At 31.8% G+C, this 13,675-nt stretch overlaps 1 protein-coding gene across 1 annotated transcript; it reads left to right on the top strand.

Moving 5' to 3' along the window:
* Positions 1-9,613: 9,613 nt before the first annotated feature.
* LOC111996345 (stearoyl-[acyl-carrier-protein] 9-desaturase, chloroplastic-like) lies at positions 9,614-12,757 on the top strand. The gene is made up of 2 exons (XM_065761255.1): positions 9,614-10,033; positions 12,188-12,757. The coding sequence occupies exons 1-2, from the start codon at positions 9,629-9,631 to the stop codon at positions 12,740-12,742; spliced, it is 960 nt and encodes a 319-aa protein (XP_065617327.1). The 5' UTR covers positions 9,614-9,628; the 3' UTR covers positions 12,743-12,757.
* Positions 12,758-13,675: the final 918 nt, after the last annotated feature.

Raw genomic sequence — 13,675 nt, 5'->3', positions numbered from 1 at the left:
TTGGATGTTGGCCTGAGATTGGAGCATGTGCCAAATGGTGGGTGGGAGGTAAAGTGGTCCGAAGTCCAAGAAGTGGGCCGCATAGAAAAACCCAAAGATAATAACAATAAGCCCGAAGATAAAAACCATAATTTTAAACCCAAAACTCCCTTCTAAGCAAAGCCCAAATTTAATCCCAAGCCCATCACAGTCTAGCAGCCTAAACCAAAACAACCACTTCCAAATGGTGAGACCCAGAACCCAAGAAACTTGCCTTCGGTTTCGATGAGCTCAATGCGAGGTTCTAGAAGATGCGATGTGGTTGTAGACTCGAAACAACCTCAAGTTGATTCCCAAAGCTCATTGAGACTAGCCTAGTCGATGAAAGTCCCTGATGATGCCGATATTGACTTTATCGGTGCCGACGAGCCCGATAATGAGATCCTTGGCTCCAATGAGACCGATACAGAGTTTCTCTGCTCTGATGAGCTCGATGAGTAAGCAAACACCTCCGATGGTGAAGACAACTTGCAGCAAGACATCCATTTGATACTTCAGGAGCATTCCAACAATGTTAGAAAGAAGTGGGGGAATTCAAAGCAGTGGGTGCTTGAACTCCGAGATGGAAGAAGAGTGGCAACTCCGATTAGTCACAGAGGTTTTGGAAAGGCAAACCCAACTGGCCTTGGTCCCATTGAAGTCTTCAGACGTTTTGGAGGTGTCATCAGCCCAACTTGATATGAATGAAGTACTTGTGGAGGATTGGGTCTCAAACACTTGTTTAGAGTCTACTGAGCTACCTAATGAAGGGGGCTTGTCACCTCTAGTTGTAGAACCACTAGCCTTTTCTCTACCCTTGGCAATGGAAGGACAGGAAGTGGTGGGTGTGGAGAATCCAGTGAGGGAAGAAGCTTACTCTGAGTGGTTCCAAAGCAGATTTAACGGGTTTGATAACTTTTCCTAGGCACATCCCTAAAAGGTTTGGAAAATCAAGCAACCACCTTTTTATTGGCTGTTGAGGCTGAATTACACCATAGGGCTGCTTTGGAAAAAAAAAAAAAAAAAAGGCATGTGACTTGAACAGTTCTGGAGTGAAAGGTATAAGAGAGCTAAAGGGTTTATTCAGCTTAATTAATTATGGTTCTACTTCAACTAGGCGCAGTGGTATTAATAGGGAGCGGGCTCTTTTTATTCCTAAATGAACCTAAAGATGGTTCCTTGGAATGTCAGAGGATTGAATGAGGTTGAGAAGAGGCTTCAGATTCATAATTTGTTGCATGCATAGAGGCCTAATATTGTATGTTTGCAGAAGACTAAACTCGAATGGATTACTAGAGGAATTGTCAGAAGTATATGGAGTTGTCCATATGTAGACTAGTTGTACTTGGGTTCAGAAGGTGCTTCTGGAGGTATTGTCTTGATGTGGGATCGAAGGGCAATGGAAAAGGTGGAGGAAGCAGTAGGGCGTTTTTCTGTTTCATGCAAATTTAAAAATGTAGGCGATCAATTTGAGTACGCTTTTACAGGTTTATATGGGCCAAATTTGAACAAGAGGCATAGAAAAATATGGGAGAAGACCCCCCCCCCCCCTCCTAGCTTGAAATCTTGGGTCTGTCCCTGACATGATGGATATGAATTCAGCAGCTATTTTGTTGGAGTTTGATAAACCCTAGTATAGTATTACTGCAGCGATTTAGTTGGATTTTTCATTAATATATTATGTGTGGGATACATGTTCCTTGAAGTTTTGTGCAAGGCTTAATTATGCGTTTTCTTGCCTTGAGGAGTTTAGTACAGTATTTTCCTGACCTGAGGTATTTGCCAGGTATCAAATTTTTGTTTGCTAACGCTTTTTTTAAAAAAAAAAAAATTTAATGTGTTAAAATAGAAGATTTAAAAGTTAGCATATGACAAGAAGATGCATGTTTTAACAAAAAAAAAAAAAAAAAAAAAGACAAGAAGATGTAAAAGTTAGGTTTTAATTTTTACGTAACCTTGCTTTTAGATCTTTTTTCCCCTTTTTTTTTAGGTTTTTATGTTTTGAGATGAGAGAAACATAAAAGGGTAACAAAAATACAAATTTATTCATGTTTTTAATAGAGGTAGATAACATGAGACAAATGGAGCTAACCTTAGATAGGTAAAGTGTCAATTTTTAAACCACAGGTAGACAAAGTGTTTTTCGGGCAAACCACAGGTGAGCAAAGTGTAATTTTCCCTAATAATAAACATATAAAAACAATCATAAATTAAGCAATAATATCAAAATAACTAATAACTTTATAAACTAAATGGGCAAACATGTTCGCTTGTTGAACACAACATGACCTGTTTATTAAATTGGTTAGCCATGTCAACCTGAATATAACCTGAACTCATTTACCTTTAAACCATGACCTGTTTATAAATGAGTTAGTCGTGTCGAGTTCGCAAGTCATATCAGGTTCTCAGGTCATGTCAGATTTTGCCACCCCTAAACATCTTAAGATCATGCTTCCCATATATGATTTAAATTCCAACACATGTATCTTTTTGGCAATTAGGTCAACTCAATCATATAAGCAATTGAGACAATAGCTTAAGACCACCAAATAAAAGAAGGCCCTCAATACAAATTAATTATGGCTCATTCACCTAGGAAAAACTTTAAGGCGCCACGGGTCCTTTTCCTAAACTTTCAAAATTTTTAATATTTTTCTCCTAAGTCCAAGTTGTACATTTATGGTTGGGAAGCATTCTAGTTTTTTTCTATGTTAGAGTAACTGCATTAATTAATACAAAATTGTGCAAAATATAAAAACTGGTTAATTTTACACATTTGAATTAAAAAAACACTCACATCAATGCTTGCAAAATTATGCATATATACAAAAATGCTACAATAACCATGCATAGATGCATGGTTACCATAGCTTTGCATACTAATATTTTATTAATTTCACATTTCACTCCTTTTTTCTCTCTTTTCTCCACCTGCAAAACCAACTCAAGCATCTTCTCTCCCTCGTCATCTTCCTCTTCCTCTGATACACACAAACACACCCACACACACGAACACACCAACAGACCCAACATCGCAAAATCAACACAAACCCAGCACTACAAAATCAACCAAAAATCAACCCCAAAATCAAACACACCACAAAATCAACCACAAACACACCAAAAAATTGACCATAGACACACCATAAAATCAACCAAAAATCAACCCCAAAATCAAACACACCACAAAATCAACCACAAACACACCACAAAATTGACCATAGACACACCATAAAATCAACCAAAAATCAAACACACCCACACACGAACATAGCAACAGAGACAGAGATAGCATTTTTGTGAGCTTGTGGCTGTGGGTTGGTGCTTGGAGGGGATCAGAATGTTTGGGTCGACTGGAACAAATCTTCGTGGATCAGTGCTTGTGGTGAATCGGTGCTTGTGGACCAGGGAGTTTCAACCATAGTGGATTGATGCTTGGATCATTGCTTGTGACCATGAATGGAGAGAGAGTTTCAAACCGTGAAGTGAGAGAGTTGAGATAAATAATTTAAAAGTGAGGAAAATGATTATTTAAATAAAATATATGGTAGAATAGACAAACTGATTTGATAAAAATGGGTGTTTAAAATAGAAAAAGTAGGTTTTTTTTTTTTTTGTTGCAAAACAGATAGAAATTTTGTGTTAACTGATATTGTTGCTCTTATGAGTTATCATGTCAATCCTTAGGAGTTATTAAAACTCATGTGAATTGCAGACTTATAGTTACACGTTTCTTACAATTAAGAAATTTTTGAAAATTGCTTTTTTATATATTTTTTTGTTTTAATTCAAGCTTTAATACTGAGTGGGCGGTCACTTATTTTTATTTTAGTGCTGCTATTTATTCAACCCTCACCTAGTGATTTTTTTTTTTTTTTTTGCTTTTTTCCCCATCCATTTTTAGAAAGTCATTTAATTTGTTATATGTACGAGGGTTATCTTAATTTAATAAAATTATAAAATAGCACAATATATTTTGTATTAAAATTAATTTGTTAAGTTATATGATAAATAATTTTTTATTTCTGCAAATTTAAAGTGTAAAGTGATCATATTATTTTGTAAAGTTGCAATTGTGCTTTTGATAAATCAATTTCTATTGTTTTATACTTCAATTTTTGTTTTATTTTAGATAATTTATCATTTTTTTAATTATATATTATGTTTTATTTTAAAGGTTTTACTAATATATGCTCAAGTAAAACTATTTTAGAAAAAAATTTATGGGAAAATAAAAAATGACTGACTTTTGTGATAGCTTTTTCAATTTTTCATAATTTTTTTTAAATGAATGATTAATATATGCTCCAAGGTTACACATTAATTGAACCCTTATTTTAATTATAAATGTTTACTAAAAGATTAATTGATATTATCAATTAAAAAGGAAATGTTAATGAAACTTGGATATAAAAACTTAATTAATAATTTTATATCTCAAAGAGAATGAAAAATATATTCTAAATATGTAGAAAATTAAAAGTCAAATAAATATTGGAGGATGTAATACCTATAGAAGTGTGGCAATTCCTATTAATAGTGACAATGATATGACATTATTTTAATAGATATGATCATTTTGGTAGGATGTAGTACCTATAGAAGTGTATTTGTGCTATTGATTCTGGGAGGCCATGTTAGTACTATCATGGTAGAGTTAACCTAAAATTCAGTGGAAGAACAATCTTAATCTTGTCTGGGAGTAGGCAAGTTTCTGCATCTCACACAGTTGGACAGTTGTAAGTGCAAACATTATATCACTACTTGTAAATTCTTGTTCAGAAACAATAAAATCAAGAAACATACATGTATCTTTGCTTTTGATTAAACTTAAGGTCGTCATACTGTTCTACATGTCAATGTCCATTTACAAACCCTTTTATAGAATTAGCTATGGGCATGAAATAATTAATTTCATTTAATGCCTTAACAATAGAGTTTCAACTTATATATATATATATATATATGTATATATTAGGGTAAAGACAAACTATTACCCTAAAGTTTGTGAGGGTTTTGAAATTTTTACACCCTAAAATTTTAGAATTTGGATTTCACCCTTAAAGTTATTATTATTTTTTTTTTTTTTTTTGCAATATTAGTAGCCCTTTCTTCCATATTTTCCGTTGAGTGTCACATAAAATTGCCACATGTGTTTAGTTTGTCCAATAAAATAATGTCACATCATTGTCATTATGCCATGCCATTTTTATTACGCCAAATGGCATCAATTTATTAGATGAACTAAACACACATAGCAAGTTTATGTGGCACTTAACAGAAAATAGGAACAAATTGGCTATTGATACAAATAGAATATGACTTTAGCAAATATAATTCAAATTTTGAAATTTTAGGGTGTAAAATCTATAGACACCCAAATTTCAAAGATGTAGTTTGCACTTTAACCTTTTTATTATTATTATTATATAGTTTTACTTGATGATGCAAATTGTAAATTTTAAAAATTGACAACTGATTTAGAAGTAATCTCAAAATTGAAGGAAGTAAAGTGCAATTTTTTTTAGAGATTAAATTGTATTTTATCTTAGAAAAAATAAGGAGCATAAACTTGGAAATCTCCTCACAATATAGACTTGAAGATGGTTATTACTTGTAGCAGTGAATAAATAATAAGGTAATTTTTTTTAGGCATATTATTTTAGGTGAAGTGAGCTAGCTTCCTCTATTAGATTAAAAAACATAATTGCTTGAAATTTAATTTAATTTTTTTTAAATGATACTATTGAATGTACTTTATTGGACAATGTAACCAAATGTTTGAATCTAATTAAGTTATGTACTTAAGTTATAGGGTAAATTACAAATTGCACTCCTAAAGTTTGGAAGTATTTGAATTTTACACCATCAAATTTCAAAATTTAGATTTTACCTCCTAAAAGTTAGGGTGTTTGGATTTTACACCTCCAAATTATGAAACTTTAGGGTATAAAATCCAAACACTCCTAAACTTTAGAAAATAAAATTCAAACACCTTTAAAATATAGGAGATAAAATCTAAATTCTGAAACATCACAATGTAAAATCCAAAACTTTCAAAAGTTAGGGGGTAAAATCCAAATTCTGAAATTTCAGGATGTAAAATCCAATCACTCCCAAACTTTAGGGGTGTAATTTGCAATTTACCTGAAGTTGTATTTTTTTTTTTTTTATATATACAAGATAGAAATTCTATTCTAACTTAATCTAAGTGTATATATGTATAAAGCTCCCTTCAGGGAACTTGAACCATGTCCCTTGCCCCCCACACCTTAGAAGCACTTATACTTATGAAGTGACCATCACACTAAGAGTGTGCAACAATTACCAAGTATGTAATTAAGTTTTATCCTAAATAATATAACTACATGTAATTAGTGTAAGTTCAGTAGCATCGGATGTTTATAGGAAAACATTGTCCCATCAATGTTTTTATCTTAATACACCTAATATTGGAGAAAATATTGCATGTTTCTGGTACATGTTACCTCTCTCTCACAAGAAAGTGGACCCCATTCCCTTGTAAGAGGGAGGTAACATGCACCGGAAACATTTAGGAGTTTCTCCTAATATTGGGCTACCTAGAAGGAATGGGTTTTCAAAATAAATAATGGAACTTTCTGAAGTAGCTTTTTTTTTTTTTTTTTTAATTAAAATTTTAAAGTAACATATCTTAATTGGACTAAAAAACCTTATCTTCAAAATGCCTAACTTCCAGCCCATAATGATAGACACACTATAAATATTAAATATAAACGGTACGCTAGCCGGCACTCACGCTTTTTTTTTTTTTTTTTTTTTTTTGACTAAAATGATAGAAGACACTACGCTTATTAATATGGGAGACCTTATGAAGCAAGGGACCACAATCTTTGCCCAAGGTCCAAGGAGCCACCATCATTTTTGCTAAACAAGGAACCACCATCTTTGCCACAATCTTCGTACCTACTGAAATTAGAGGACTATATTAATATATTAATAAAAAAATCAAATTTAAAACTCAAACTTAAACCCAAAAACAAACCCACTGGCTTCTTTCAAATAAAATAATAGAGGTCGAACGCTCACTAACCACTCCCAAGTTGACACAGCTCTTGGCTCTTGCATCATGGTTGTTGACGTCTCCAATTGGCAATTGTCTAAGCGCCTGCTGTTATTATATCTTACTGCAGAGGGACAGAAGTTGGTGGCATGGGGAGTCGAATATGTTTGTTGAAATGTTGATTGTTAAATTTTGAATGACTTGACAAGGCAAGTTATAATAAAAAGTTAATGATTAAGAATGTGAGAGAGACTTTTTGCGGGATACATTTAACAAGAATCAACCCTCTAAAATGGGTGTAACCTTAATCATATAATACAAAATATATAGACGACTTTAGGTAAACTCAATTAGTAGAGTTTTTTGATGTCGAAAATGAAATTTAAATTCGAATCCTGCCTATTTCAAAAAATGATTTGTATTTTGTCATGATAATAAAAAAACAATCATCATAAAACAGATATTATAAGTTGAAATTCTATCATATTTATAATAAATAAATTAATTAAAAAAAAAAAAGATATACCTAGTATAATCATTGATTTCTAATTAGTCCAACATTTAAAAAAACACTTGTGATCATTTCATCATCCTTCTAGACATCAATCATGTAATTCCATTAAGTTATTAAACTCCCTTAAAAAAACAAAAACAAAAACAAACAAATAGACATTAAACTCTTTCCACCATCCACCACGTCTTCTTCTACCTCTCTCCCTCACTGCTTTCTATATATGTATTCCTAATTTCATAACAACTAAGTACTAACCAATCCCCTTTATCTTAGTGTTTGGTGTTTAGGAGCTAAAAGAGAGGTTAAAGAGAAGACATGGCTTTAATACTCAACTCCTTCAACTTTTACTTTTTTCCTTCAACACTTGCTCTCCCACTGATGAGAACTCCGAGATCTCTTAAGTTTTCTATGACTTCCCCACTCTTCTCCAACAACAAGTAAGATTAAACTTCGAATTCTCTCATCTTTTCACATGAACTAACATTTTCATAATTAGAATGAAAAATAGATCAATAACCCATTTGAATTGTTGATTTTCGTATCATATATTATAATATCTTGATATTTTTTATTTGCTCTTTAAACATGTTACATACGCGCATGCACAAAGTCACAATGATACGTTCACTTTTTTTTTTTTTTTTTTTTGAATTATTAGTATGGTCACTTAATTCTTTAGAAATTATAAAAGATATGTTGATGCTCATTTTTGCTAAAAACCTGATTGGCCCATGCAAAGCAAATCCCAGGCCCTTGGGACCAATTGCTCTGAAATATCTTATTTTATCGTATGCGTGGTTCAAGTCCATGTACTTTAATGGGAAAGTGAATGAAATAGGTGTGGAGGGTAAAGCTTTGGGCTATCTTAGGTTTAACATGGTCTTAATCCTAAAATATAAGATTTAACACTTGCAAAGTGGGCTGGTGACACTTACAAAATATAAAGGCCTATGAATATACCCATATACTGGCCACTTACTCGCAAAAGGATACCTTCAAGAGTTGCTCTATGTGACTGAAAATTCGGTCTGACTGCATTTAGTTATGAGAAGCATGCCAAGTTCATTTAATGCTTTATGACAAGCTTTGGCAAATTTAACAGGTTCTCCAGGTGTCATTTTGGCCTAGAAGAGTTCAACAAATTAAGGTTAGTAAAAAAATTACCCAAACTATGATTAAACCAACCCACCATAAAACCTAAGCAAAAACAAAATTGAAGCTTTCCATCCTATCATGGTAAGAGCATCTCAGATTTAATTCAAAGCCTTGCATTAATAACCCAATAATACCCATCTTACCTAAGACACTTACTCAACTCAAAACACTTAAGAACATCTGAGATAGGAGCTCTTAAGGGTATATTGAACATGTGGCAGCACAATAGTGCTCTCTCTCTCTCTCTCTCTCTCTCTCTCTCTCTCTCTTACAGTTTTACCATCTTATTTGCTTTACTCATCTTGCTGTATTTGACACTGATAGATATTGAAAGTATTTTCATCTATTTTAGCTATTGTGACTCCGTGTTTTTGAGTTGTTTCTTTGCTATATGTCATTACCCTCTATTGGACATCTATAATGAGTTTTGGACTTGACTCCCTTCTCTTTTGAGCTGAGGTTAGTTGGGCCAATTCCCATTTTGCTTGGGCTCACCTAAAATCAACCCCTGCAAGGAGTTTAAATTACATACATTATTAGTAAATGATGCATGCATTTGTCCATGCTATTTGGCATAGCAAATCGAAATCACTTTATTTTATTTTCAGCTTTTTTATGATACAATTTTAATAATTTTTTTTTTTAACATAGGTAAAAAAAAATTAAACTCCATTAATTCTCATAAAGCTAAAAAAATAATGTGTACCAAACAGATATATATAAACAAACAATTGTTTTCATATTACATTTTAGCTTCAATATTCTGACATTAATTACTTCCCTGTCCCTTTTTGTTGGAATTTAGAGGAGCAAAAGGGGGTTTAGACCATCTTGGTGAATTCAATGTGAACCTAGCTTGCCCCATGCCACCTAAGAAGGTTGAAATTTTCAAATCTATGGAGAATTGGGCTAAAAACAATGTCTTAACTCTCCTAAAACCTGTTAAGGAATGTTGGCAACCACAAGATTTTTTGCCAGATCCTACCTCAGATGAATTTATTGAGCAAATCCATGAACTAAGAAAGAGAACAAGAGACATTCCAGATGAGTACTTTGTTGCCTTAGTTGGTGATATGATCACAGAAGAAGCCCTTCCAACTTACCAAACTCGAATTAATTCCACAGAATGTTTTCATGATGAAACGGGTGTAGATAACACTCCTTGGGCAATTTGGGCTAGGGCATGGAGTGCAGAAGAAAATAGGCATGGTGATCTTCTCAATAAATACCTTTTCCTTTCTGGAAGAGTGGACATGAAGCAAATTGAAAAGACAACTCAATACTTGATTCAGTCAGGAATGGTAAGATATGCAACATAATTATTTTAAAATCTCTTAAATTTTAAGAAATTGAGATTTTAATAATTTAACTATTATTTTAACAATTTTTTTTTTCTTTTACACCATCTTATATAAAAAAAAAATTAAATAATTAAATGTGTGTGTGTGTGTGTGTGTGAGAGAGAGAGAGATATATTAATTAATTAATTATATTAATAGGCATATCTCATTTTTATGTATAAGTTTTCAAAATAAATAACAACTATTAAAATCTTTAAAAACATATCTAATTAAAATAGACAAGTATGAAGAAGAGTCTCTAGCTTGTCCAACATGGACATGTTGGAGGTTTTGAAGTGTTCATGCTTCTTTGCCCATAATTGTTCTAATTTTCACTTTTGAATATCACATAGATGCAATTCCTATCAAACCACTTCTTGGTTTTTAAAGGATTTGGGTTACTTCCAGTATTTTTTTAAATGGAATCTCTTTTTATTTTAATGAGAAACTGCCACATCACATACTAACTAAATAAAATATGGAGATTAAAACCTACTATCACTTGTCATTGTAAACTTAAAAATAAAATAAAAATAAATAAATAAATAAATAAAAACCAGTTGAAAAAGTATTGGAGGTAAGACAAATTCATTTTCAAAAGTGCAATAAGTTCTTTGACTAAGGGCGAAGCCAAGTGTAATTCAGGGTGGTCACAGGACCACCCTACTTGAAAAGAAATATATATATATATATATATATAAGAATTTAAAAAAAAAAAAAAACCTTGAACATCCTAAATAAAAATTTGAGCCCATTAAAAATAAAATTTGACCTTTCAAAAATTGTGGTCTATTGAAGATTGAACCAAAAATTACAAGAAATGTTATGTTCACACTACTTTTACAATAAATCCTAGGTGTTCAGTTGTTACTGGCTGTTACTAATGGATAAAAAAAAGTAATTTCAGTGGCATATATATTATAACCAGTAACAAATTGCCACATAGGATTTATTATGAAAATTTTGTAAACGTAGCATTTCTCAAAAAATTTCCAAACAAAAAAATTAGCTTGTGATGTTTTAAAATTTTTTTTTTTCAAAATAAAATCGCTATTTTTTTATATAAAAAATGCATATTTTTAAATTTTTAATCATTTAGTGCTTGTTTTAGTCTTTAGCTTAAATTTGTTGGATTTATCTGATACATCTTGTAAATACATATATGCACTAAAATAATGCATCAATACTTTATTGAACATGATTAAATATAATGGTTTAATGCTAAGTTGAATATACTGAATGAACTTATAGTTTACCTTTTATTCTTTTGCTATCACTTCTATTGCAAGATTTATCTTCTAAGAAATTTTGTATTGACTTGAATAAAATTTTTCAGATCTTAGGCTATGAGAAAATGTTTCATCTTTTTATCCCAATGATCAAGATGAAATAATTAAAAAGAGTGTATTGACAAAGAAGTTCTTGTCAACCTCTTGGTCATGATTTCTCTTTAAAAAAAATGGTGGAACTTTGCATCAATTTAATCATAATTAGTTTAAATAATAATAAAAAATGTATGGAAAACATCAAAAAAAAGTATGATGTATTTTGTTTATATTGTTACTTATTTAGACAAGGTATTGGCAATTGAATAGGAAATCAGTAGATTAATGATTATTTGATTGTGCACATTGAAAAGATGTAGCTGATAGTATTAATAATGAAGCTATCAAATGATAATTTCAAAATAAGAAAAAATCATAGAATGAAAATTTTAAACTTTATGCATTTGTGCTTATTTATTTATTTATTTATTTTATAATATCATTATATTCAAGTTTTATTTTTATTATATTTTGTTTAATTTAAATTTCTTAATAACCACCCAACAAAAATTCCTTCAATGACCACTATCTTTGACCAAACTGTTAACCTAATTCAAATACAATAATTATAACTCTCTTTAACACTGTCACATGGAGTTTGCATCTAAGCCTAATATTGCCATTGAGAAGTTAAGCCTTGCTATCATATCACATTTAGATAACCTTGCTTAAGATGTTCCTTATACGATTTCCACATGTAATGCCGTTAAAAGTTATAATGTTGGGTGGAGATCTATAGTCTTAAAATTCATATAATTCTTGTTAATGTCTAATTGCATTTTGCACCTAGGATATTGGCACCGGGAAAGATTCATACCTTTGGACCATTTACACATCATTTCAAGAACGAGCAGCATTTATCTCCCATGGGAACACAGCCAAGCTGGCTATGCAACATGGGGACGTAAAGCTTGCCCAAGTATGTGGTATAATTGCCTCGGATGAGAAGCGCCATGAAAGTGCTTATACAAAAATAGCTGAGAAGCTTTTTGAGCTCGATCCAAATGAAATGGTAATAGCCTTTGCAGACATGATGAAGAGGAAAATCTCAATGCCAGCCCATTTGATGTATGATGGCCATGACCATAATCTTTTTGATCACTTTGCAATTGTTTCATCAAGAATTGGGGTCTACACAGCTAGGGACTATAGAGAAATTGTGGAACTTTTGGTGGCTAAATGGAAGGTAGAGAAGCTTACTGGACTTACAAGCGAGGGACGAGAAGCCCAAGACTATGTATGTAGGTTGGCTCAAAGGATGAGAAGGCTAGAGGAGAGAGCTATAGCCAAAGCCCAAAAAGCACCCACTATTCCTTTCAGCTGGATTTCAGGTAGAAAGGTGTAGCTAGCTTATTAGACGGTCCAATTCAGAAAATACGTGTACGCAACTTTTGCCCTTCAACTTTTGTTACAACTCTAACGTGGTTAATTATAAGTGATAAAAAAAATTGTGAATTTTTGTAAAAGTAAAGACCAGTTATTCATAGTCTACTATATCAAAGTTATGGTGAAAGTTGTAACACAAATATTGTGGTCCTATAAAAACTCAATCCTATTTCCTTTTACCTTCTTTTCACCTTTTTTTTTTTTTTTAAAGATCTTAAATATTACAATAATCAGGCAGGGAGATCTGAAACTTAGTTGTCTGCGTAAAGAAGTCCAAGCAATATCTCTTAGCTACAATTAAAATAAAATTGCAATCTTAGCCTTCTGTAATTATAACCAAAGAATTTTACTTAGATTAATGTTAGATTTATAAAGAATAAAATCATTCTCCAAAGTTTGTTTCATCTTATAGATTGACATGGCAGTTTATGTTATGGAGTTCAAATTTGGTAAAAACGTGATCTAAAACTCATATTTTATACTATCCAATAAGAAATTGCCACATCATTATTTTACTTAAAAATCAACACATCCTACCACACTTAAAAACATTTCAATAAACTCCTAATTTAGTTGAATTTATATATAAATATTAAAATTAATTAGGTATGATTTTGCTTATTCTTAAATACAATACCACATTGATTGTTTTGTTAAAATTTTTAAATACATTTGTTCCACCACCATAACTTCACTGTAACTAGGAAATATCTTGTGATTATGTTTTGTGGGGTTAGCCACTCATATATTGTGGGACCCATACATGTGTGGGACCCATAATCGCTTAGTAGTCCACAAACCGACAATCTATGAGTGGGTGGACTCGTTAGATATTTATCTCCTCGGCGGTTCTCTTCATAATCTTCTCAAATCTTATATTTGGTTGATTCCT

Source organism: Quercus suber, unplaced genomic scaffold (assembly GCF_002906115.3).
Source record: "Quercus suber isolate HL8 unplaced genomic scaffold, Cork oak 2.0 scaffold_403, whole genome shotgun sequence".
Lineage (NCBI taxonomy): Eukaryota > Viridiplantae > Streptophyta > Magnoliopsida > Fagales > Fagaceae > Quercus > Quercus suber.
The sequence above is the reverse complement of the archived record's forward strand: the minus strand, read 5'-3'. Positions and strand labels throughout refer to the sequence as shown.